General features: G+C 39.9%; 3 protein-coding genes across 4 annotated transcripts; 1 reads left to right on the forward strand and 2 right to left on the reverse strand.

Moving 5' to 3' along the window:
* Window positions 1-283: 283 nt before the first annotated feature.
* Window positions 284-10,430, reverse strand: LOC117763196 (proline-rich extensin-like protein EPR1). 2 transcript variants are annotated; one of them, XM_034588146.1, is made up of 11 exons: window positions 8,686-10,430; window positions 6,430-6,738; window positions 5,872-6,366; window positions 4,392-5,394; window positions 3,800-3,914; window positions 2,864-3,044; window positions 2,502-2,516; window positions 1,972-2,055; window positions 1,328-1,398; window positions 987-1,122; window positions 284-898 (listed from the first exon to the last, which is right to left on the reverse strand). In XM_034588146.1, exons 1-11 carry the CDS (start codon window positions 8,761-8,763, stop codon window positions 875-877), a joined length of 2,511 nt encoding a protein of 836 aa, XP_034444037.1. In that variant the 5' UTR covers window positions 8,764-10,430; the 3' UTR covers window positions 284-874. The 2 variants fall into 2 exon arrangements, with proteins under 2 accessions (XP_034444037.1, XP_034444038.1); XM_034588147.1 differs by lacking the exon at window positions 2,502-2,516.
* A 733-nt stretch (window positions 10,431-11,163) lies between these two features.
* slc35b4 (solute carrier family 35 member B4) lies at window positions 11,164-16,076 on the reverse strand. The gene is made up of 10 exons (XM_034588158.1): window positions 15,780-16,076; window positions 14,420-14,533; window positions 14,072-14,174; window positions 13,931-13,980; window positions 13,753-13,834; window positions 13,530-13,590; window positions 12,567-12,676; window positions 12,321-12,396; window positions 12,166-12,241; window positions 11,164-11,609 (listed from the first exon to the last, which is right to left on the reverse strand). Exons 1-10 carry the CDS (start codon window positions 15,854-15,856, stop codon window positions 11,360-11,362), a joined length of 999 nt encoding a protein of 332 aa, XP_034444049.1. The 5' UTR covers window positions 15,857-16,076; the 3' UTR covers window positions 11,164-11,359.
* Window positions 16,077-16,488: 412 nt separating this feature from the next.
* Window positions 16,489-20,912, forward strand: golt1bb (golgi transport 1Bb). Its single transcript, XM_034588163.1, has 5 exons — window positions 16,489-16,692; window positions 18,083-18,174; window positions 18,272-18,450; window positions 18,533-18,614; window positions 20,356-20,912. The coding sequence occupies exons 1-5, from the start codon at window positions 16,668-16,670 to the stop codon at window positions 20,392-20,394; spliced, it is 417 nt and encodes a 138-aa protein (XP_034444054.1). The 5' UTR covers window positions 16,489-16,667; the 3' UTR covers window positions 20,395-20,912.
* The last annotated feature ends 1,111 nt before the right edge of the window (window positions 20,913-22,023 follow it).

Genomic DNA, 22,023 nt, shown 5'->3' on the forward strand with positions numbered 1-22,023 from the left:
TCTCCAGAGAGCTGAAGGGAACTGCAGTTAAATGATTCAGAGTGATCACCAAAGTCATTAGGGTTCATCCTCTGAGGAACATGTATGACTGCACAAAACCCTACAACGAGGATCATTTCTCAGTAACAGCACCAAAGTTAAAAACAACCCTTTCATTATTTCAGCCTATTCAATTGACTTTTTAATAAACTTGTTTCTTTTAATTCATCACAGAAAGCAACCATCCACATTATATTTTCTCAAGCTGCGAAATAAAGAAATGAAGTTTTCATCACACAAAACATTTTCATCGAACCTTTTTATTATTTTGTGCATCCACCAGACTTTGAGAATGAGAAGTTGAAGGTGAAGATTCCCTGAAATCATCGACGTACATAAACTTCAACAAGCAACGAGTCTTTGTTATATCACACCTCTGCTCCTCTAACAGTTCTCTCATGCATCTGCAGTCTGATTACTAGCTTCAAGGCACACATACATATTCAGTATATACTGCTTCTCATACAGTGTTCACACTCAAAATGAAAACCATGTGCAGCAAACTTTACTCTAATGCTTCTGTTATGTTTTGCCTTATTAACACAGACAAGCACTTAGAAATATCCTCCTGACTTGTTGCTGTGTTGGCATAAAAGGTTTAAGGATGATTCCAAGAACCAACAAGGTCACAGACATGAAGTGTAAAATTAAACTCTATGTGTTTGTGACACCAGTACCAGACCAGAAAAGTCACTTTGACATTTGGCATGTGGCATTTTTTCTATTTCCATATAAATTGTATTATCGGTAACCCATCCGTGTGTTGATTTCTGTCCTTCATCGTTTGTTCACTGCAGCAGTAAATATGTCAGTCGTCTTCATCGCTTGGTTAATGTTAACCTCCAGTGCTCAACTTATTCTGTAGACGGAGAGAAAATAAGTTAAAACCAATCATAAAAGAGAAATGAATGAAAAAGTCAAATGTGACAGTATATGCAGAGTCGTACTTTCTTGGTGTTGTCCACACACTGCATGTAGGCTGAGGCTATGCTCGAGCAAGACAGAGTTTTCCCTGTGTTTTCCTTGTAGCATTTTAGAATCTGACTCTGCAGGTCTCCACACACCGGCTGCCTGTCGAAACGCCTGAGAGAGCACAGAGGCAGAGACGTGCAAATGTCAAACACCACGCTGGTTCTGTGGTTAATGTCACCAAACAGACAAACTATTGACTATTGTCTCATGTGTAATGTTTAACTTGTTGCACAGGTCACTGCACTCTGTAAGCTTACCAAGCACAACATTCATCCCAAAGTCAATTGTAGAAAGAGTAATAACATCAGTGACTCACGCAAACCGCTGGTGTGTCTCCTCTTTGCCCTTCTGGAAGCTCTCTGCAGTCACTTTATAAAACTCAGTGCACTGTCACAGACGTAAACACAACACACATCACCTTCCAGATCAAATACGAATCAGAAAATCTGAAAAGACCCTCATATAATTATTTTATTCCCTATTTATATATTCATTTTTTCAAACCTTGTATAAGTAATTGGATAGTGTGAGGAGGTTAAACGTAAAAACTGTTCTTTCTTTCTTCTTTCTATTGTTAGAAAAACCAATACAAAATTGTAATCATAAAATCATTGAATAAGATCGAAATCTGTCAAGGCAACGGAGAGCTGTCTTTGCTGTGTCACAAATAGAATAAAATCATACACAGAGTTAAAACTAAAATACACACAGAGATAAAGTAAGAAACAGCATGCACATTTTTAAAGTAGGAAGTCAATCACAGCTCTTTAACATTTTCATTTATTTAAAAACATTAACACGAGTCACATATTTAGCTATTTACACTTTATTATCCTTTGCTAAAACAATTTAATAATCTAACTGTAGTTTAACATTAATCTAGGCCATAGCACCACTTAGTGGTAACAACTGATCCATGCAGCTTCAAATAAATGAAGAGTATCAAAAAAGTGAATTTACCTTCGTTTCAAGTTTTGCGATGTGTTCCTGGTAGAGAGCGTCTCGTTTCTGCAGCTGTTTCTCCTTCTCATCCAGCTGATGAGCCTGTGTCCATAAACAATTTAATAACATCAAGAATACTTCTAAAACCAGGATATATACTCTATACTCTACATTTCCCCATTTTCTTATTAGAATAGTTTACAGGGGGAAATTAAAATAAGGAACTTGGTCTCCCTGCATTAACTCAACATATTTTAAATGTGAAATTTTTTTACGTGAAAATTAATTAATTGCTCAGATTCCACCCAAAATGAATAATTTCTACTTGTGGCTGCTGTGGCTCAGCAAAGCTACATAGTGTTGCTTTAATACCAACAGCTGGGTTTTTTTATGTCCCATCTCTCTTTTCTGCTTAATGTTGTATTGTCTCGTCTGAAACCTTTAGCGCTGCCACCATGGACAGGTCTCCATGGAAACAGAGCTTGTTGGAGTTTAGTTAGAGAAGAATGAAAGTGAAAGATTAAAACATGCATTCTCTCCCGTCTTACCTTCACCTCCATCCTCTGAAACAAGACAACAGGGCAAGAAAGAGGAACAGTAAGAGGGGTCGCATTTACAAGAGATCCTCACACTCACAGTACTGTGCACAAGCTTTAGGACCTTTAGATATTTATTCGATACTGAAACAGACAAAACCCACAGAGATCATGTTCTCTAAAGAGCTAATGGAGAACTGGAGCTGCTTTAACCCAGAGGATGGTCACAGTTTGTTGTGTTTGCTGCAGTTTGTATGAGGTTGATTGATAAATAAAACCCTTTTCATTTTAATGCATTCGAACAGTACTTTCATGGACTAAACCTTTTGCACAGTACTGCACATAAATGACATGCATGTGTTTTTTCTGCTTACATAAAGCTGCACCATGAGCCTCTGGTCCTCCGTCCTCATTCGCTCCTTCATGATGTCGTCCGTCAGCTTCTCCATCTGCGCCGACTTCTCCGCCCCCAGTGTCTTCTTCACCTGCTCCTCCACCTGAGCCTGAGCTGCAGCCGTGGCCTCCACCTGAGCCAGAGCCCTCATCTCCACCAGTCTGCACATTGGACGCACACATCACATGTCAGAACAGTTTCTACTTGTGACCCCATGGCCTCTTTCATACAGTTTACATATAATGAGTTGAAGCTGTCAGTCCATTAATGGACTAGTTGATCAGAAATTCATCGGCAGTAATTTTGACAGTCGATTAGTTGTATTATATGTATTTGAACTAGAAAGACATAATATTTGCTGGTTCAAGATTCTCAAAAGGGATATTATAGAGTTATATTTATTTTGTCTTGTGAAATGAAAATATCGACGTTTCCAGATGTTTGTTGGACAAAATTATAAGACATCACATTGGGGTCAGGGAAATTTAAATAAGCAATTTTTTTTCTTTTCTAACAATTTGATTACAATTAATAATTAAGAAAACTATTCAAGGATTAACTGTTAGTGACAAGTTTGACACTAAATGATTAAAGGTAATTCATTTGCTGATTCCAATATCAAGAATGAACTATGAACCTCAACTTTTAAGTGAAATATAGATGTGAAGTACCAGAAGTCTGATGAACATCGTGTGATAATATGATCAAAAGTTACTCAGCTGATCTTATGATGAGGTTGCTTTTCAAACAGTTTTGGCTACTTTAACTTTTAATTTGTTCCACATGACTATGTATTTATTTTACCATGTTTACAGAGGAGTTTGGTGACAAAAATTGTGCTCAGCTTGAATTTACTTCTACTTTATTTCACCTTGTCAGACACACACTAGACCAGCGCCCACCCCCTCGTCCTTACTGTAGCAGCAGCTCCTGTCTCTTCTGGTTGATCTCGTCCTCCAGACTTCTCTGCATCTCCTCATGGATCTTCTGCCTCAGTTCTCCCTCCACCACTTCAGGAGAAACAGGCAACGCTGTTTGTCACACGAAGGAGAAGAAATTCAGGAATTTATTTTTTAACTCTTATTCAGCAGGAAGATAATTTTTCATATTACAAAATTCTGGCAAAACCTCCATAGTTTGCTATAACTTAATATTAAAAACATTTGTTTCTTCAATGAGTCTGTCAAGGAAAACATCCCATCATATACACTGTCAGAATAAATATCTAATCATTTTATTACTGATTTTGAAGGAACGTGTGTGAATGTGTTTTTTTAGATATTTATAGGGATTTTGTCTTTATTTACTGGACAGTAAGCGTGAAAGGGGGAAGACACACAGCAAAGGGCTGGGTCAGAAACTAACCTGTGGCTGCTGCAGGGGGACTCAAGCCTTCCTATGGGGTACCCGAGCTACCAGGTGTCAAACCTGTCCCCCTGAGCTCTGATAAACCTCCACACACCTCTACGGGCACATGAATACGTCACACAAGTGGATATCAAACTTACTTTTTGCAGGTGGAGCCACTGAGATGACTTCATCCTCAACAACAGGGGGCAGAGACAGGATGGGGGCGGACTCTTCAGGAGCTGGAGCTGTATCACGTGGAGGTGGCTCAGACAGAGTTGGCATTAGAAGCTCCACGAGGGGGTCACTGACCAGAGGTGCATCAGCAGGCACGACGGCCAGCTCCACACAGTGACAGGGCGGGCAGGGCTCTTCAAAGGTGAGCTCTGGAGCAAGAGGGGGGGCTGCTGCTGGCCCTGGAGGAGGTGGAAGCAGTTCACATGGAGGTGGAGAATCAACAGCTGGAGGCAAAGCTGGAGTCACTGATTCAGCGGGAGGAGATGGAGGTGGAACCAGTGCACATGGAGGTGGAGAATCAGCAACTGGAGCCACAGCAGGAGGAGAGGGAGTTGGTAAATCAACAACTGGAGCCACAACTGGAGTCACTTCTACAGCTGGAGGAGGCAAATCAACAGCTGGAGCCACAACTGGAGTCACTTCTACAGCTGGAGGAGGCAAATCAACAGCTGGAGCCACAACTGGAGTCACGTCTACAGCTGGAGGAGGTAAAGCAACAGCTGGAGCCACAACTGGAGTCACTTCTACAGCTGGAGGAGGCAAATCAACAGCTGGAGCCACAACTGGAGTCACTTCTACAGCTGGAGGAGGTAAAGCAACAGCTGGAGCCACAACTGGAGTCACTTCTACAGCTGGAGGAGGCAAATCAACAGCTGGAGCCACAACTGGAGTCTCTTCTAGAGCTGGAGGAGGTAAAGCAACAGCTGGAGCCACAACTGGAGTCACTTCTACAGCTGGAGGAGGCAAATCAACAGCTGGAGCCACAACTGGAGTCACTTCTACAGCTGGAGGAGGCAAATCAACAGCTGGAGCCACAACTGGAGTCACTTCTACAGCTGGAGGAAGTAAAGCAACAGCTGGAGCCACAACTGGAGTCACTTCTACAGCTGGAGGAGGCAAATCAACAGCTGGAGCCACAACTGGAGTCTCTTCTACAGCTGGAGCCACAACTGGAGTCACTTCTACAGCTGGAGGAGGCAAATTAACAGCTAGAGCCACAACTGGAGTCACTTCTACAGCTGGAGGAGGCAAATCAACAGTGGGAGCCACAACTGAAGTCACTTCTACAGCTGGAGGAGGCAAATCAACAGCTGGAGCCACAACTGGAGTCACTACTTCAACTGGAGGAGGTAAAGCAACAGCTGGAGCCACAACTGGAGTCACTTCTACAGCTGGAGGAGGCAAATCAACAGTGGGAGCCACAACTGAAGTCACTTCTACAGCTGGAGGAGGCAAATCAACAGTGGGAGCCACAACTGGAGTCACTACTTCAACTGGAGGAGGCAAATCAACAGCTGGAGCCACAACTGGAGTCACTTCTACAGCTGGAGGAGGCAAAACAACAGCTGGAGCCACAACTGGAGTCACTTCTACAGCTGGAGGAGGCAAAACAACAGCTGGTGCCACAACTTCAGCTGGAGGAGGTAAATCAACAGCTGGAGCCACAACTGGAGTCACTTCTTCAGCTGGAGGAGGCAGGACTACAGGCTCCAGCTGAAGATGTAGTTCAACAGTGGGTGGAGGTTGAACTGCCTCAACAGGTAGGGTTGAAGGGACGACAGTTTCAAGAGGTTCGACAGCAGGAGCAGCAGCAGCAGGTTCAGCAGGTGGATGAGCTGGTTTCACAGTTTCAGAGAGCAGAGATGGAGCTAAAGGTTCAGGTGGAGTTGCAGCTGCTGGGGGCGACTCCACAGGTGGAGGAAGGACAAAAGGTTCAACGACTTGTTCTGCAATAGTTGGTGTAGAAGATGGAATTTCTGGTGCTATGACGAGGGGTTCAGGGGGAGGTAGAACGACTGGCCCCGCTGCAGGAGGACCCAGTGGAGGAGAAGGTGCAGGCTCCACATTTGTAGCGACTGGTGGAGAAAGTGGGGATGGAGGAGGAGGTGGGGCTAAGACAACAGGGTCAGGTAAAGGTGTAGTTTTTGTCTCTTCAGGTGGAGGAGGAGCAGGAGCTGTTGCTTCAGATTCCAGAGTGGTAGGAAGGGAGTGAAACTTTACAGGAGGAGGAGGCACTAGTTTTACAGGCGGAGGAGGAGAAGCAAGTTCCAGTGATGGAGCTGTGGATGGGGCTTCCTGAGGAGGAAGAGGTGGTTGAGGTGAGATGAACAAAACAGGAGGAGGTGTCAGGAGTGGCAGTATGTCATCAACAGAGGGGGCGGAGGGTGGAGCGGGTGATTCAGGTGAGTGTAGAGGAGGAACTCCATTCTGTGGGAGGTGAGGGCTGGCCACTGAAGGCTGTTTCATCCGGTTGATGACTCGGTCCGACAGCTGGAGAGAGAAATAGAAATGTATTGTGGTGAGCGCCACCTGCTGGGCTCATCAGGTGTATTTTCAAAATAGTGGCCAATTCATTTTTTGTCCATCAACTAATTAATCGAGTAATTGTTGCACCTCTACAAAGTACAATACATGTTTCAAGATGTGCAATGTTTCAATTGCCCCCTGGTGGCTGGCTGCCGTATAGGCCACAAATCCCACCTCCAACACAGGACATGGACCAAAATAAACAGTCAGAGTATATATGTCAAATAAACTTATCTCAAAGTTAGTTTCTGTCATTTTAGGTAGTTCTTATCACACTGACGTTTTTTCAAGTGTATAAAAATGGGGTCAAATGTCGTGACTGACAGCTGAGACTGACTCGTGATTGGTTGAGAGCCTATATGGGCGGTGCCTTGATATTGAGGCTCCAGCCCCAATTGCTAAGGTTAGAATTTACTTTAACTTTTTCAATAAGATTATACTTTGATGCCAATATCTCTACACTTGTACTTTCGCTGAATTAATAAATGCATGAGTTTTACATGTAATGGAGTAAATGTAGATAAAAGATCTGGTTAATTCTACCACTGTTGCTGTTGAGACGTGTGACACAAATAAACAGGTCAAGACACGATAGAAACAACAACAGAGAGGTTCTACTGATATTCACATTTAGAAAACTATTATTATGAATGAATGATCTGTGTATTCTGTTTTGTTTAAGGCAATTATCTCTGATTTATCCATGACCTAGGTCTAATATTTACTTCATTCAAAAGCTGTGGTTTCTGACACTGAAAACTCACTTTCTGCCCCGAACTCAGCTCAGAAACAAAAACAGCTCAACACTGGAAATTTCTGTTTCACGCCACATGATCCAATCCAATAAAATGCTTAATCATAATCCTTCTTTAGCTATGCAGGGATATATTACTTTCCTAAATTATATATTATTATTGGTATCTTAAAAACAACTCACAGTTAACTTTAGATGATTTTCAAATTAAGAAAAAAGTAATTTCTTTGTATATTCCAGCAGTTATGTCCTGATGTAGATCTTAGAAGCTCGATTGCACCAACAAAAGTTTTTTAATAATCACAAGAAATTAGGTTTTGACAGATAAACAAATGCTAAAATACACAGATTATTGTTCAGGTCAAAATTGTTAAAAAACATAAAACTCTCTTCTCTAAATGGCAAAATTACAATGTTATGATTTTATTCTTAGATAAACAAATGATTTTATACAATTAGAACACTTAATGAGAAAAGCACAAGCTCATATTTTCTCTAGTTACAAGTTGACACAGCACAATGTCACTGACAGAGGTCAATATAAGTTACAGATCTTTTCCTATAATAACTACATGATTGCTGAAACTTTTCAATCACATTTCAATATGCCGCTTTTGTCTTGTGTAAGAATTTAGGAAAAAACTAAACTGCAGCATGTATGAAATAATAATATAATATTTTAATGTTGTCTTTTAAAGCAGAATGGTTTCTTTTCCGTCAGAGGCCTATGTTTGTTTCTAGTTTTTTTAATTAAGTTCCAGCAATTACTCTTTTAAATATTTAAAAAAGGTAAAGACATTTAAATTCAAATATAGTAGAAAGAGGATGTAGAAAAGATACATAAGATCCAGTGGGCAAATGTACACAATTATTCACCAGCTATTATTCTGATTATTCTGATTATTAAGCAGTTAACTTGAGAAAATGTTGCCTCATCCATGAAGATTACTGTTTAATGAAGCAGATATTAATTGGGAATGTTTCATTGTTTGATTTAGATTAATGAAAAGCAAATTTTGATCACGATTAGAAACTATTTAGAGTCTAAAGATCACCAGTCAGTGTTGATGCAGCTGTGGACGAAGTGTGTGCATGACCCTTTGGAATAAAGTCTCAGTTTAAATCCCATGCGAAGTTTTCCTGGAGCTTCCACTCACCCGGATGCCCTTCACAAAAGCTACTCCGCCTGCCTCACCCTCTTCTCGGGAGAGGTGACTATGGCTGTTTCCCCCCATCCACACACCACCTCTGCACCAGTCTGTCAACCAGGAGCGTTACTGTAAATACTTAATCCACCAAACAACGTGGATCACACAAGGTCTGCTGCACACCGATATCTGCCCTTCCCACCGCCGACTCACAACTATAGCTGCTCCTATTGGCTGCAGCTGAACAACAGCTCACCGGATTGGCCGCCTGGGTCATGCAGCCAACGCCATGCAAGAGAACATCGTGTCCCTAGCTAAGAAATTATTATATCTCTAAACAAACACACCCCTTTGTGGGAGATGCAGTCACATCAGTTGAATAATGATCATTTGTAGCCATGTTGTCGTTTTATTTTCAGTGGTGTGTAAATGAGCAGGTTTATCCACATGTCAGTCAATAATGCTGATCCATTACACCTGAGACAATATGACAAGAACACATGAAAACTTAATAACACAGCATCTACATGAACTCCACTAATGTAACAGTCCTGATTTACAGCATCACATCAAGTGTGCAGTATAATCCTCCTGATCCATGAGATCAATCAACTGTCACTTTTATCAAATAAATACTCAAACGCAAGATCAAAAGCTGCATCACAATTTGGCATCTATGCATTCTGAGAAAGTACTATTGTTAGTTAGGTGATATTCTGTGTATTCAATTGACCATCATACAAATAAATTATATAAAAAGACAAAACCAACAACGTATTGATCCTATTAGCTTATTATTCTGAGCCATAGGAGCTACACTGTTGTCAAGAATCTATTAAAATACATCAGTGAGCGACAGTTACTGAAATTACAATGAAAATAACCTCTGTGGTGTATTTTGAGTGATTCCCTCATACACCAACATCATAAAACCACAACATTAAGCCTCACTGCTCACTAAATAATCCTGTTGCCATACTAAAGCACCAAATGTGGATGAATATATGGTCTTTACCAAACACACTACTTTCTCCTGTTTGAGTCATTTCTGATAAAAACTCCAGCACCAAGCGGATGTTTAAATGTATATAACCTTTGAAAAATATGAAATTATGTTTATGTGAACTGTTTTTAAACCAACAATAATCAATTAAAGTTTTGCTTAAAACAGTGATGAAGGTTCATCACAATCTCCTGGAGCAAAAATTGATATAATCATCGAATGAAAACGCTTTAAAAATCCCCCAAAATATTATATTTACTGTGACACAAGAATTTGAGAACTATATTACTTTAAAAGTTGATGATTTGAAAAATGATTAATTGTAAAAATAACTCATAATTATTAACTCATTAGTTATCCCAGCAATTCTTGACAAATCAAACTTTAAGTTATGATAAAATAGTTGGTATTTAAAGGTCCTGTATGTAACATTCAAAAAACTAGTTGTTGCTGACACCAGTGGCCATTGAGTGAACTGCAGTCAGCGTCCTGTTGCTAGCACTCACTTTGTAACTGGAGCTGAGAACCCTAAATATAACACAACTCACATTTCACTAAAGTTTCAGCAGAGAAAAGAGTTTGTATATTGTGGAGTGACCTCACTGTACTGAGCAGATGTGGTTTGAGACAATGAAAATGTTAAACCAACGTCAGATATGAACAGATGAGAGCAGAAGGATGAGGAAAGTTAAGACTGTAGGTGATTCACAACTAGAAAGTAAAGAACTAAAACATGTTGTTGCACAGTCAACACTGTGGGGGATGGAAGAGGCTTTGGGCCAAAACACATTAGCATAAACACATTATTCTTCACTCTTCCCTGGAAAAATTGTCTTGGATGTATTTACGTATGAATCAGGCCACCGGCTGTTACCAGGCAGCCATGACGGTTGGAGGAAGGTTTCAACCTACATTGGCCATAAAATGTGATAATACATGTTAAATGCGTCACGTTACATAGTCTTGTGCCATTAAATATCCAACTGAAAGAGATTGTCATTAATTTGAGGAAGTGTTTTAATTCTGTTTTTGGTCTCCACCAACCCCCGAGGGAAAGATCAGCTTATTTAGCTGCTGAACTCTCCACTATGATCACCAGCCAGTCACTAACTGTGTCTGCTGCATGAGGCCGAGCAGTTGATGGAAAGTCATTTTAGAGTTTTTGGGTTAAAAACAGCTGCCTGCTGCGGCCGATAACACTGCTGATGGGAGCAGAAGTAAAATAGTAAAGTTATGAGCAGTAAAAACTAAAAACAAAGAGCTAAATGACACTAAAATGCTGCACAATTGGGTCATTATTCTCCATAGTTGCCTCACTCTAAGTGACCTCTTTCAGCAGCAGGTCATGTGATAAATTAAAATATTGATCGTGTGATCAATTGAAATATTGACATGTTACAGCTGCTTTAAAAGGTCTTTGGGCCGAGCGACACAGACATGGCAGAGAAGGGAGAGTTTTGAGTGGTGAACTAATACATTGTAGGTTTTTGTCTTTTCATGCAATTTTAATAACCAATATACAGAATATCACCATCCATTAACCCGCTGTATGTTTTTGTGTGTGTGAGCTTTACTATCACCAAAATAATTGACATAGCTTTATAAAAACTGCTGCAGGGTCGCTGACCCAAAGCAATCTGAGAGTCCAACACAGTGGCTGTATTTCAAGTAGTTTTGTCTTCACTCCGCCTTCTTCTCCTTGACGCTCGGTCCACGCAGAGCCGACTGCACGCTGCTCCACACCTCCGTGTACAGCAGCGTGCCCAGGAAGACCACGCCGGTGCCCACCCAGTGCCAGGTGGTGAAGGGGTTTTGGAAGTACATGATGGAGAAGATGAGGCTGAGGAACTTCCTCAGTGTCACCACCAGAGTGACGGTCAGCGAGGCACACTCGGTGGTCAGGATGAAAACCCCACGGATGCACACGTACCTGGAGACGCTGGTTAAGGTCTGCAACATGATGGTTATTGTGTGTTTAGAGTGTATGGACACATCTATGAAGAGTAAATCTAAATGTAAATGTTATGCAATCTTAAATAATGTAACAAATAAATTGTGATGTTATCCACAATAGAGCTGTGGTTCTTGAGCTTTTTTGGCATGTGACACGGTATTGTGTGAGATTGTCTATTTTCAGTGGTGAAAACAAAGTTATCTGCTTTCAATACTTTAAAAAAGCAAATTGTGGTATTTCTCTAGTTTTGAGCATGTTTTTTTTTCCATTTAACACAATATATACGGTATATTTAATGTTTTCACATGTTGTTGGTTTGTTTATTTGTTTGTCAGCAGGATAAATCACAAACTACTGAACGGATTTCCACGAAACTTGGTGGAGGGATGGAACATGAGCCAAAAAAGATGATCATGAATGTATCTTCATAATATTAGCACTTTTTCTCGTAGATTACAACCTAAATATCATAAAAATATCAGATTTGTTTTCCACTTTGAGTGGCCCCAACACTTTTTTTTTGTCAGGATACTGTGTGATGACGTTGATCAGCAGGTAGAGCCACATTATTGGCACAGACACTCCGACCACAGGAACCACTGTAGGAGCTGCAGAGAGGAGAGGTTTATTTACATCAGTGTGAGATGTGAAAAAGTCACAAACATGAACGTTTCCCCCCCGACTCACCGCTCTGACTGAAGTGGAGGCAGTGTTGGTAGATGTCTGTGGAGAGGAGGAGGAAGCCCGGCAGAGGGAGGAAGTGCTGAAAGAGACAAGAAAAAAAAGAGACATTTACATGAATCAACCTGCATCAGAATAATACCAGTTATTCACACAGCGGGGGACAGAGGCTCAAAAGAAGCTTGAAGTTTCCTTGCAGGCATTTCAATGTGTTGTGCACGTCCTGCGTGTCCGAGCAAGAGCAACACTCACATTATAGAAGAGAGCCTCTTTGGAATGTTTCCCATACTGCTTGTACAGCGTCTCCTGGAAAATACCCATCCTCGCAGACATCAGGAGAGCAAAGGTCAACATGGCGATACCTAGAACAGAAATCCTTCCATTAGCAACACTGCTTATTCTTTGAGGGTCGTGGCAGAGAGAGTCCATGTTGCCTATGGGTGATTTTGGAGTCGCTAATCAGTCCAACCTGCTTGTGTTTGGACTCAGAGAGGAAGCTGGAGTACCCACAGAAAATCCAGGTACGTGGAGAAAATGCTAACTCATAAAGAAAGGCCCTGACTCCAACAGGGACTCAGACCCTTCTAGTTGTGAGGTGAGAGCAGCAACCACTGCACCACCATGCCGCCAAAGAACAGAAATGAAAAAGAAAAACTTTGGTTTTACTACTTGGGAAATTGTTTCACTTGTGCATGTGTGTGTGGTCCGAGTATTCCTCTTGTTGTGGGGACCTAAATCTCTTTACACAGTCACATTATGGAGACTTGTCTTCCTTATGGGGACAAAAAGTAAGTCCCCATATCGTAAATCTCAGGTCTTGAGGAAATCAATGTAAATAAATGTTATGTCCTCTGACGCCATAGAGACACGACTGTGTGTGTAGTGTAGTTGAGATCAAAAAGAGCTAACAGCAAATGTTTGGATGAGTCAATCAACAATCAATAATAACTAGCAATAATTCTGATTAATCATTTATCAATTACCACATTTTCACGAGTTCCAGCTTCCTCGTCATGCAGATGTGTTGATTTTTCTCTCCTTTATCTTTTATGACATTGTAAATAAAACATCTTAACCATTTCTGGCAATTTATCAACTGAACAATAAACTGATAAATACATTTAAAAAATACTCATACCTCAATAGATACTGTAAATAGATGAAAATCATCTTCATAACCCCAAATAAAATGCAATTTTCTGAGCCAGAACTGACCTATGAGCCAGCGAACAAAGGTGTAAAATCCCTCATCTCCTGATCCCTCAGTGGCCACATTCTGCAGGAGAAAAAACAAAAAGTCATAAAAAGTATTAGTAGTAGCAGTAGTAGTAAAAATTGCCAGTCAAGATATATCAAGGTATATTCAGAGAGAAAACTGTATATTGTGTAAAAGCATTATATTGCATGATAACCGGGGACTGTGGTGCAGAGGACTCACCACTTGTTTGGCAGACATGATGGTGCAGATGAATATTCCAGCCGAAATTAAAATTATAGACAGATATTTACTGGCTGAGTACCTGCAGAGAGACAAGGTGGGACACAAATCACTGCAACACATCTACATGGAGGTGCACGGTGAGGGTGCAGACGAGTGTCAGAGGAGACATTGATACCTTTTCTTCAGGATGACTATCCCCAGGATCATGTTGGCGATGAGTGATCCCTGCGGAAGAAACAAGCAGCAGGTCAGACTGGGGTGGAGGTGATGGGTGGGGTTTGTGTGAGAGGTGAAGGTGAAAGGAAGGAGCTCATACCGATCTGAAGATCATGTGCAGTGGCATGGCGATGTTGAAGTTGAGAGCGTAGTTGTTGATCACGCTGACGGTGAAGAACATTGTCACCATGATCACGTAGTTCCTGGGAAAAACAGGCATAAGAGGTTTGTTTTAATGTCTGTTCATCTTTTCTACAACGGGAAATTTAAAGGAAAGTATTTTTTTCAGTTAAACCCTTGACGTCTTCAGTAGCTGCTACATTTGTAGAGAACTTTTGAATGCATCGTGTGCACTGCCTTTTTAATACAGCATGGTTTATATACACATCGCTGCTGATTGGGCAACACCTCTGACCTCTGACCCCTCTGGAAAAGGTTGACCAATCACCTGATAGGGATGGTGGGTTTCTTCCTCCCAAAGTTGGCCTGGAAGATGAAGCCTTCCAACGCGATGAACAGAAACTGAGTGAAGGTGACGATGTTGCCGCATCCTGGAAACTGTCTAAAGAAAGAGAAGAAAACAACAACAGATGAAAACTTGTAACATGTTGTTTATTTACTGTCTGGTCTCCTGTTGGAATAGGATTACTGAGGTGTTTTACAATCATGTAAATCACTACACTCGCTGTTGCTTTACTAAATTAGAGCAATAACCCTAATGAATGAAAATACAACTTTCTACTGCTCCAGAACTAACACTGAACCACAATGTGATTAGAAATCGAGGTTTTTAATGTTGATTGTAATCTATGTGGAAAGATTTCATCATTTCAAGAAAGAGTTATGGTTGGGAACTTTTGATATATATTCATATAACGCAACATTTTAACAGTTAAAACTTATTTGATTGGAAATGTCTTTGAGCTTTGGTCTGTTGAACTGACTGAAGACACTAGTTGGGCTTCAGGAGACTGATCAGGATGTGTGAGTCATAATAACCTCACATTATAGGGAGCAAATCATTTTTCTAGGAATGCAAACAGTACCAAAAAATACCAATGTTTCATACAGAGGAGGCAGGATCTTGTTTTTTGAGCTTGTATCTTGATATCATTTTTGGTCATTTTGTCCAGGCTTATTTTACATACTAATACCAAGCATGTGTGGAACTATCTAGAAAGCTTTGTTTGTTAAAACTCCCAAATGACCTGAGCTCGCTTCTCTCATTTAAAACCAGTACATACAGCACAGGATCCAGTAACTGCTTTACTTTAACATCCGTCATGTACGCACAAATATTGGCAGAAGAACTGGATTCAGTTACTATTTACACACTTCCCTCAAACTAGGTGTTCCCCTTGGAGATTTTAAATCTTTACTATGCGAAGTTTTTATGAATCTTGTGTTTTATTGTTGTTTTGTTGTGGCTGGTGATTAATTGTTTGTTGCTGGGTGTGAATGTTTCCCAGGCCTCTCTTGGAAAAGAGATCCTGATCTCAATGTGACTTCCTGATTACCTAAAGATTAAATCAATAAACAGTCTGACCTATTTAAAGTCATCAGGGAAACTTTCTCACACAAATGACTTGTAGTAAAAATACTTCTGATGCAAACATGGATTATTATTTATACTCTCGTCTGACTTTAAACATTAACACCGGTTACACAAGCTCAGAAGCATGACAACGCTGCTCTGCGCCTCGTGCACATGTTAACACTTGTTAACAGGCTGCAGGTTGAAGTGCAGACGAACACAGGTGAGAACGACATGACGGCGGCGGCGGAGTGATCAGAAGTTTGTCACGGACCTGACGAGCAGCTCCAGAGACACCACGTTGCTGCAGCATCCGACAAACACCAGGACGATGGCGAACACTGTCGCCATGGCGATCCGCCGCAGAGAAAAGACGCGTCCCTTTATGAAGCGCTGAGTGATCGGTGCATTTCTGCAGACGAGCTGCGGCGTGAGATCTTTCCTGCTTCCTCAACAACTCCACGTCCGAATGCGAGATGGTGCTCTAAGTTACCGCGAGCGCTCATGGGAGTTGTAGTTCTTCTGGGACGTCAATGTAAAAGGAGTCCTTACTGTCCTGCTTGTCTATTGCCTGGATAATGAATAGAAGGCAGAGGTCAGCAGGAGTAAACATCTGCGGGACATAAATAAGAAGGAGAATAAATGAATGAGTTGTGAGCAACGCACTCACTGCGCAGCTGCGTGCGTGACGTGCGGCGTCATCAGTAGAGAGGTTTTCAAGATGAAGAGGTCTCACTCTGCCTGAATTTACAAGCACCAGCAGAAAGAACAGGAAATGGCTCAAACCTATGGGCTGTATCCGTTTAACTATTGACTTACGTTATCAAATCAATGAATGCAATCTCCTTAAAATTCAATTTAAAGAAATTTAAACAATAAGGAAAGTCAAAAGTAATGAAGTTGAAAATAAATGGAAACCAATTAATAAAACGAAATTAATGTTTGTTTTGCATGAGTGCAGGCTTTAGACAAGCAGCTTCCCTACATAGACGATCTTTGGCGGACAGCGTAAAGACGTGGCTGTGGAGGACGTGTCTGTGGCACAAACCGCTGGTCCACTGCTGCGGAGGCATCAACACTATCCTGAGCCTCAACGTTCAAATCCGCGGCTTTGATCCGCTGAGTTTCGAGTGCTTTGGTCGTTTCTCCAGCGGACGTCACCATGATCTCCCTCACAGACTCTCAGAGTAAGTTCCGCTTGTGCTGTTTCTCTGCTTTGTTTCTCAAACCTTTTCAATCCGGTTCATGTGTGAGGATCAGAGCCCAAACCCTATTGGCTGAGAGCAGTGTGACGTAATGTGTCATACGTCATTGTAACTTGTTTAAACCAAATAAAGTAGGGATAACTCATATATGTTTTACGTTATATTTTTTCATTGTTATTTTATATTCTTTACTTTATATGTTTTCATTATTACATTATAATTTTACGTTATATTTTTGTATTTTAACGTTATTTTTAACTTTATATGTTTTCAGAATTAGGTTGTTTATATTTATTATTATTAAGTTACATTTTCTTTATTACATTATATTTTCATTATTACATTATATTATCTTTATAATTTCCATTATACTGTTCATATAGGCTCCTAGTTTTTATTCAGCTCATTCATTCAATAAAACTCTAAACTCTCTAAATACACAATGGTCCTCGCCATGGAAGGATTACTGGAGGGGCACAGGGGCCCACAGGGTCAGGGGGCCCCAGTGCTGGAGCCTCTGTCTGAAGTGAACCTTTCTTGTTAGAAAGTTAATTAAACAACGACAAAAAAAAAGAAGCTAAATTACTTCAAAGATACACAAAACAAATACAAAGATACTCCATTACTCCAAAAACAAGCAACATTACTACAAAAAGATTCAGACTTGGGTTATCAAGTCAATATGACCCATAGACTGTAAATAAAGATGGACAACATGACAGCTCCCCAAAAATGAAGCCATTGCATCTTGATTGACCCCTGGTGGCTGGCTGCAGAACAGGTCACAAATCCTGCCTCCTCCATGTTAGTGGATACAACCTGAGCCAAGCTAAAAAGTAATAGTCAAATAAATTTTTCTCCAAGATAGTTTCTGTTGCTTTAGGTAGTTTTTATCACAAAGATGTTCATTCAGGTGCTTGTTTATGATTAGTTTGGTTTTAATTATTGATTTGATGCTATGAAAACCGGGTGAAACATCATGATTGACAGCTGATTCTGATTCACAATAGGTCAAGTGCATGTATCAGCGGGACCTCAATACTGCAGCTCTCACAAAATGATCAATCGGAGGACATGCATTAATTGATTGATTGAAAGAAATGATCAATTGACTAACCGCTAATTAGTTTAATTATTAGTTTCAATTACGTTTTACTCATTAAGTTGTATAGAGACTAATATTTACTCCATATTTTGCAGAGGGTTCTGTTATTCATTGTTTGAGAACTGTCACTGTCATGATCTTTGTTATACTCCACAGCTGTCGCTTTGTCTACAGAAGTTACATTTTTGTTTTGATAATACTAATGTACGATGTGTGATATAACCATGTGCACACACCAACAAATCCTTTGTCTCTTAACGTCTCCAGAAATCGGGATGGGGCTGACAGGGTTTGGCGTGTTTTTCCTCTTCTTCGGGATGATGCTGTTTTTTGATAAAGCTCTCCTCGCCATTGGAAACGTGAGTTGATCCCTGATGTCAACACACTGTCAAACATCTCCCTTGTGTTGACTGAAAGATGTCTTGACCTGTGATGCTCTCTGTGTTTGTTGTACAGATTTTGTTCGTCTCTGGTCTGTCCTTCGTCATCGGCCTGGAGCGCACGTTCAGATTTTTCTTCCAGAGACACAAATTCAAAGCCACCAGCTTCTTCCTTGGAGGAGTGTTGGTGGTTCTGATCGGCTGGCCGATCATTGGAGTCGTTCTGGAGATCTACGGTTTCTTCCTCTTGTTCAGGTCAGCAGAAAACAAACTCTCTGTCTTCCTATTCTTGAATGAATGTGAACTGATTTACCTCTCCCCTCATTCTGTGTAACAGGGGATTCTTCCCAGTGGCAGTGGGCTTCATCAGACGAGTTCCTGTGATCGGCTCTTTGCTCAGTTTACCTGGGATCAGTTCTGTGAGTATCACGTCCACCAATAAACCAAGAAAACTGAACATACATTTCAATTATTTGAGATTAGCCGTTTTGAGGATTCATTACAAATACTCTTTAGTCACCTTTCAAAGTGGGTCGGTCTATCTCTCTGAGTCTGGTTCTGCTGGACGTGCATGGTGGGAACTGCTTTACAAATAAATCTGAATTTAACTGAAGTTGTCTATGTAGTTAAAGGATATATGTGAAAGTTAAATCCTGAGCTGTTGACAAAATGTTCATGGGAAAACATGAATTAAATGAATGATAGATATATAAAAGTGTAAAGATATTGAATTAAGGAATAGATGAATTCAGTGAAACTGTTTTTTTGGGGTAAAAACTAAGGGTTGTTAGATTAATTGGTCTATTCTTTTGATGAATTGATTCAGAACATTGAAATTTAAATGTTCTCACAGTTTGAGGTGATGCATCTTGTTTTATTGGAGCCAAAATTCAAAACCCTATTCAGTTTACTATGGTATGTGTGAAAAAGAGCTGGAAAAGGGAACTGGTTTGACATTTTTGCTTAAACAGTTATCAAAAGAATAAAACACAAACAGGAAAGACAGGGAGCTTTATTATAGTGTTAATACCACACTGACACAAATATTTGCTTGAAATTAACCATACTTAAATTTTACTTACAGTAATTTGACATTGATTAAATATTCACTTTAAAAGTGAATATTGTTCTACTCTTGTTGATTTTACTATTATTTATACAATTATTTTTTAATAGATAATTATTTCTATAACCTAAAACCAGGCAAATATGACCTGTATAGACCTGTATATAATCTAATGGTTTCCAGGCTTTTATCAGAGTGAGAAAGAGTTAAAGTACAGCGTCTCTGTTGTTGTGAACTCGGCCTCCTGGGATTCTACTCTGAATCTGTTAGTGTGTGAGGCCTTCACAGGTTCATAAAGACAGTCAGTGTTCAACATGATTCACTCAGTGTAGCTCTGTGCTGAATGTGATACACTGTGACACACTGTACTGGTCTCAGCAGAGCAGATATTTTACAAATCTGTCGCCTCTTCAGAGAAAAACTTTATCTCATCTCATGATCCCGTCAACATCTGTTTTATAATCCCTTTATTTCTTATGTAAGTCTTTCTAATGGGTCAGACCTCCTTCCCATCAGGCCGTTTTGGTTTTATATGAACGCCCCCCCCTAACTTTTATTGTTTCAGAACCAAGTCTGTACAAAACAATTGTAAACTAAAGGAGAAGTAGGGTGGTTTCTTTTATACTGTCTGCCCTTTCTCTGAGGTGAAAACACAGACACAACTAGAATGTCACTAAGTGAAGCAAATCCCCTAAATATGGCAGATTTTTTCCCCAAGGATCCAAGATTTATTCCCTGGGAAAAGGGTGAAAAGGGTGAAAACGTTAAAAACACCCTGTCTCGTAATGTTTAGAGACATTTAAGGGGTTTGTTCTTGGCCCACGTTCAACCCTCCCACCAAGTTTCATGGAAATCTGTTAAGTAATTTTTGCGTAATCCTGTTGAGAATGTGAACAACAAAAAAGCAAATGGACAGAGGTGATAACATATCCTCCTTGGAAGGGGTTATTATATCTATCAGAAAGTTAGTGCATACAGAGTTTTGCGTAGCATTTCAAAATGTTTTTTTAAATATACAGTGTATCTACATCTGTATGTTGGATGTATTTTTTTGTGGCCTATAACTAACCCTGTTTTGTCTTTTTCATTTTCAGCTGGTGGATAAAATTGGTGAGAGCAACACGATGGTATAACAGTGGGTTGTTTCCTATTGGAGGAGAGTTTTAAGTATTTATCATAGCTTCTAACAGTTACTGTATATTTTGGTCATTGCCACTCCATGACTGTGAATCATCATTTATTTTTCTGCACAAAGTTTGTATGTGGACATTTGACTGACGTGAAGTTACGTCTGTCAGATGGAAACAGTTTTGGACTAAGTTACCATGACAGATTTTTTATTTTAAAGATTGGAAGCAGGTCTCCCTTTTTTGTATCATTCCAGTCTTGATATTTATGGACTGAAAATGTGGGACCACTGGATCAACTCCCAGAGAGTCTGGGGCCTTTTACAGCAGCCACTCCTGCAGATCGTGCCTGAAAAACTCACTGAGAGCTTTTTTCTATCAAGTGTTACTGGAGTTTTGTACATTATACTGAGGTGGAGCTAAATGTCACTGAGGTTGGTTAAAGTTAGAAGAAGCTTGTTGTGGAGATGTTGAACTGTTACTTTTGTAAATGCAAACTTGAAATAAATTGACTTTCATACATTCTTTTATGTGGTTTTTTTTGTTGTCACAGTTTTAAATATGTCACCAAGGATAATTTATTACAATAGATTGTACTTAATGTGCGTCGGTTTTACCTTTTTTATTTGATTTCTGTTTTTGTTTCCCAGTGTTGTGTCCTGCAGATACCCAGTATTTACAGAAATACTCAAAGGTTACTATGAAAAACTTTTGTTCTACAGAATAAACAGTGAATGCAGAAATGATGTGCATTTATATATTAAAAATAAAATGTTTATTTTCTCAGTTAATGTGATATATATGTGGTTTTATTTTATTTTTATTTAAAAGATATCTATTATATAGTTTATGGTTAAACTGTAAAATACAACAACTTTGGAATATTTTTTAATTATTCATATATCCGCCTAAATAATGGTATCAGAATTATTTTTACTCCCTACTATCCACAAGGGTCCCCATAAATCCATATCGGTTGGGGGACCACTGGTCACCTGCCCAAAGAGTTAGTGATAATATCACTGAGAGAGGCACACTGACTGCAGAGGATGAACAAATCAACCACAATGAGACAAAAATGATCGACAAAGAAAACACAAAATAACAACAGAATGGCATCAGAAAAGATCTACAAGCAGATGCAAAATGAGTGAAAGGATTTTGCAAACCTTTGCCAAAACTAACACTCTATCATGTCATGTCAAAGATCTGCTCCAAACCGTAATGGGTCATGACCCACCCCTCCACAAAATTACTTGGAAATAGGTTCAGTAGTTTTTGAGTAATCCTGCTAATGTCAGACAGACGGACAAATAATGAGATAGTGAGAAACAAAACCAGAATGGCTCTAAGTAGAGCACAAACCTCCGCCAAGGCCCAACAGTCCCCTTAAAATCAATCAAAATGCACCAAATTACACACAAATTACAATTATACATGCCTGATTTATTTTCATCAAGAATAAATTATTCACAGTGAAATCAGAAAAGATTTCAAAAATAAGTAGGAAAAAAATGAAGGGTTTGCCAAAATGTAACAGTTTCTCTTTTGACCCATGTCCCATCCTCCCACCATCTATCTTTTGCGTGATCCTGCTGACAAACAAACAAATGGATGGAACACAACCTCCATGGT

This window comes from Hippoglossus hippoglossus, chromosome 6, assembly GCF_009819705.1.
Source record: "Hippoglossus hippoglossus isolate fHipHip1 chromosome 6, fHipHip1.pri, whole genome shotgun sequence".
Lineage (NCBI taxonomy): Eukaryota > Metazoa > Chordata > Actinopteri > Pleuronectiformes > Pleuronectidae > Hippoglossus > Hippoglossus hippoglossus.

Bases quoted from the DNA above. Each gene is read 5' to 3' on its own strand.
- slc35b4 (XM_034588158.1), bottom strand. From the start codon at position 15,856: ATGGCGACAGTGTTCGCCATCGTCCTGGTGTTTGTCGGATGCTGCAGC. The intron at 14,534-15,779 runs GTCCGTGACAAA...CTCTTTCTTTAG, and splicing joins TCTCTGGAGCTGCTCGTCAG to ACAGTTTCCAGGATGCGGCA. The intron at 13,591-13,752 runs GTGAGTCCTCTG...TTTCTCCTGCAG, and splicing joins TCATGTCTGCCAAACAAGTG to AATGTGGCCACTGAGGGATC.
- LOC117763196 (XM_034588146.1), bottom strand. From the start codon at position 8,763: ATGGGGGGAAACAGCCATAGTCACCTCTCCCGAGAAGAGGGTGAGGCA. The intron at 3,915-4,391 runs GTAAGTTTGATA...TGTGACAAACAG, and splicing joins AGTGGCTCCACCTGCAAAAA to CGTTGCCTGTTTCTCCTGAA. The intron at 1,123-1,327 runs GTGAGTCACTGA...GTGCTCTCTCAG, and splicing joins GAGACACACCAGCGGTTTGC to GCGTTTCGACAGGCAGCCGG.
- golt1bb (XM_034588163.1), top strand. From the start codon at position 16,668: ATGATCTCCCTCACAGACTCTCAGA. The intron at 16,693-18,082 runs GTAAGTTCCGCT...TAACGTCTCCAG, and splicing joins CTCCCTCACAGACTCTCAGA to AAATCGGGATGGGGCTGACA. The intron at 18,451-18,532 runs GTCAGCAGAAAA...TCTGTGTAACAG, and splicing joins GGTTTCTTCCTCTTGTTCAG to GGGATTCTTCCCAGTGGCAG.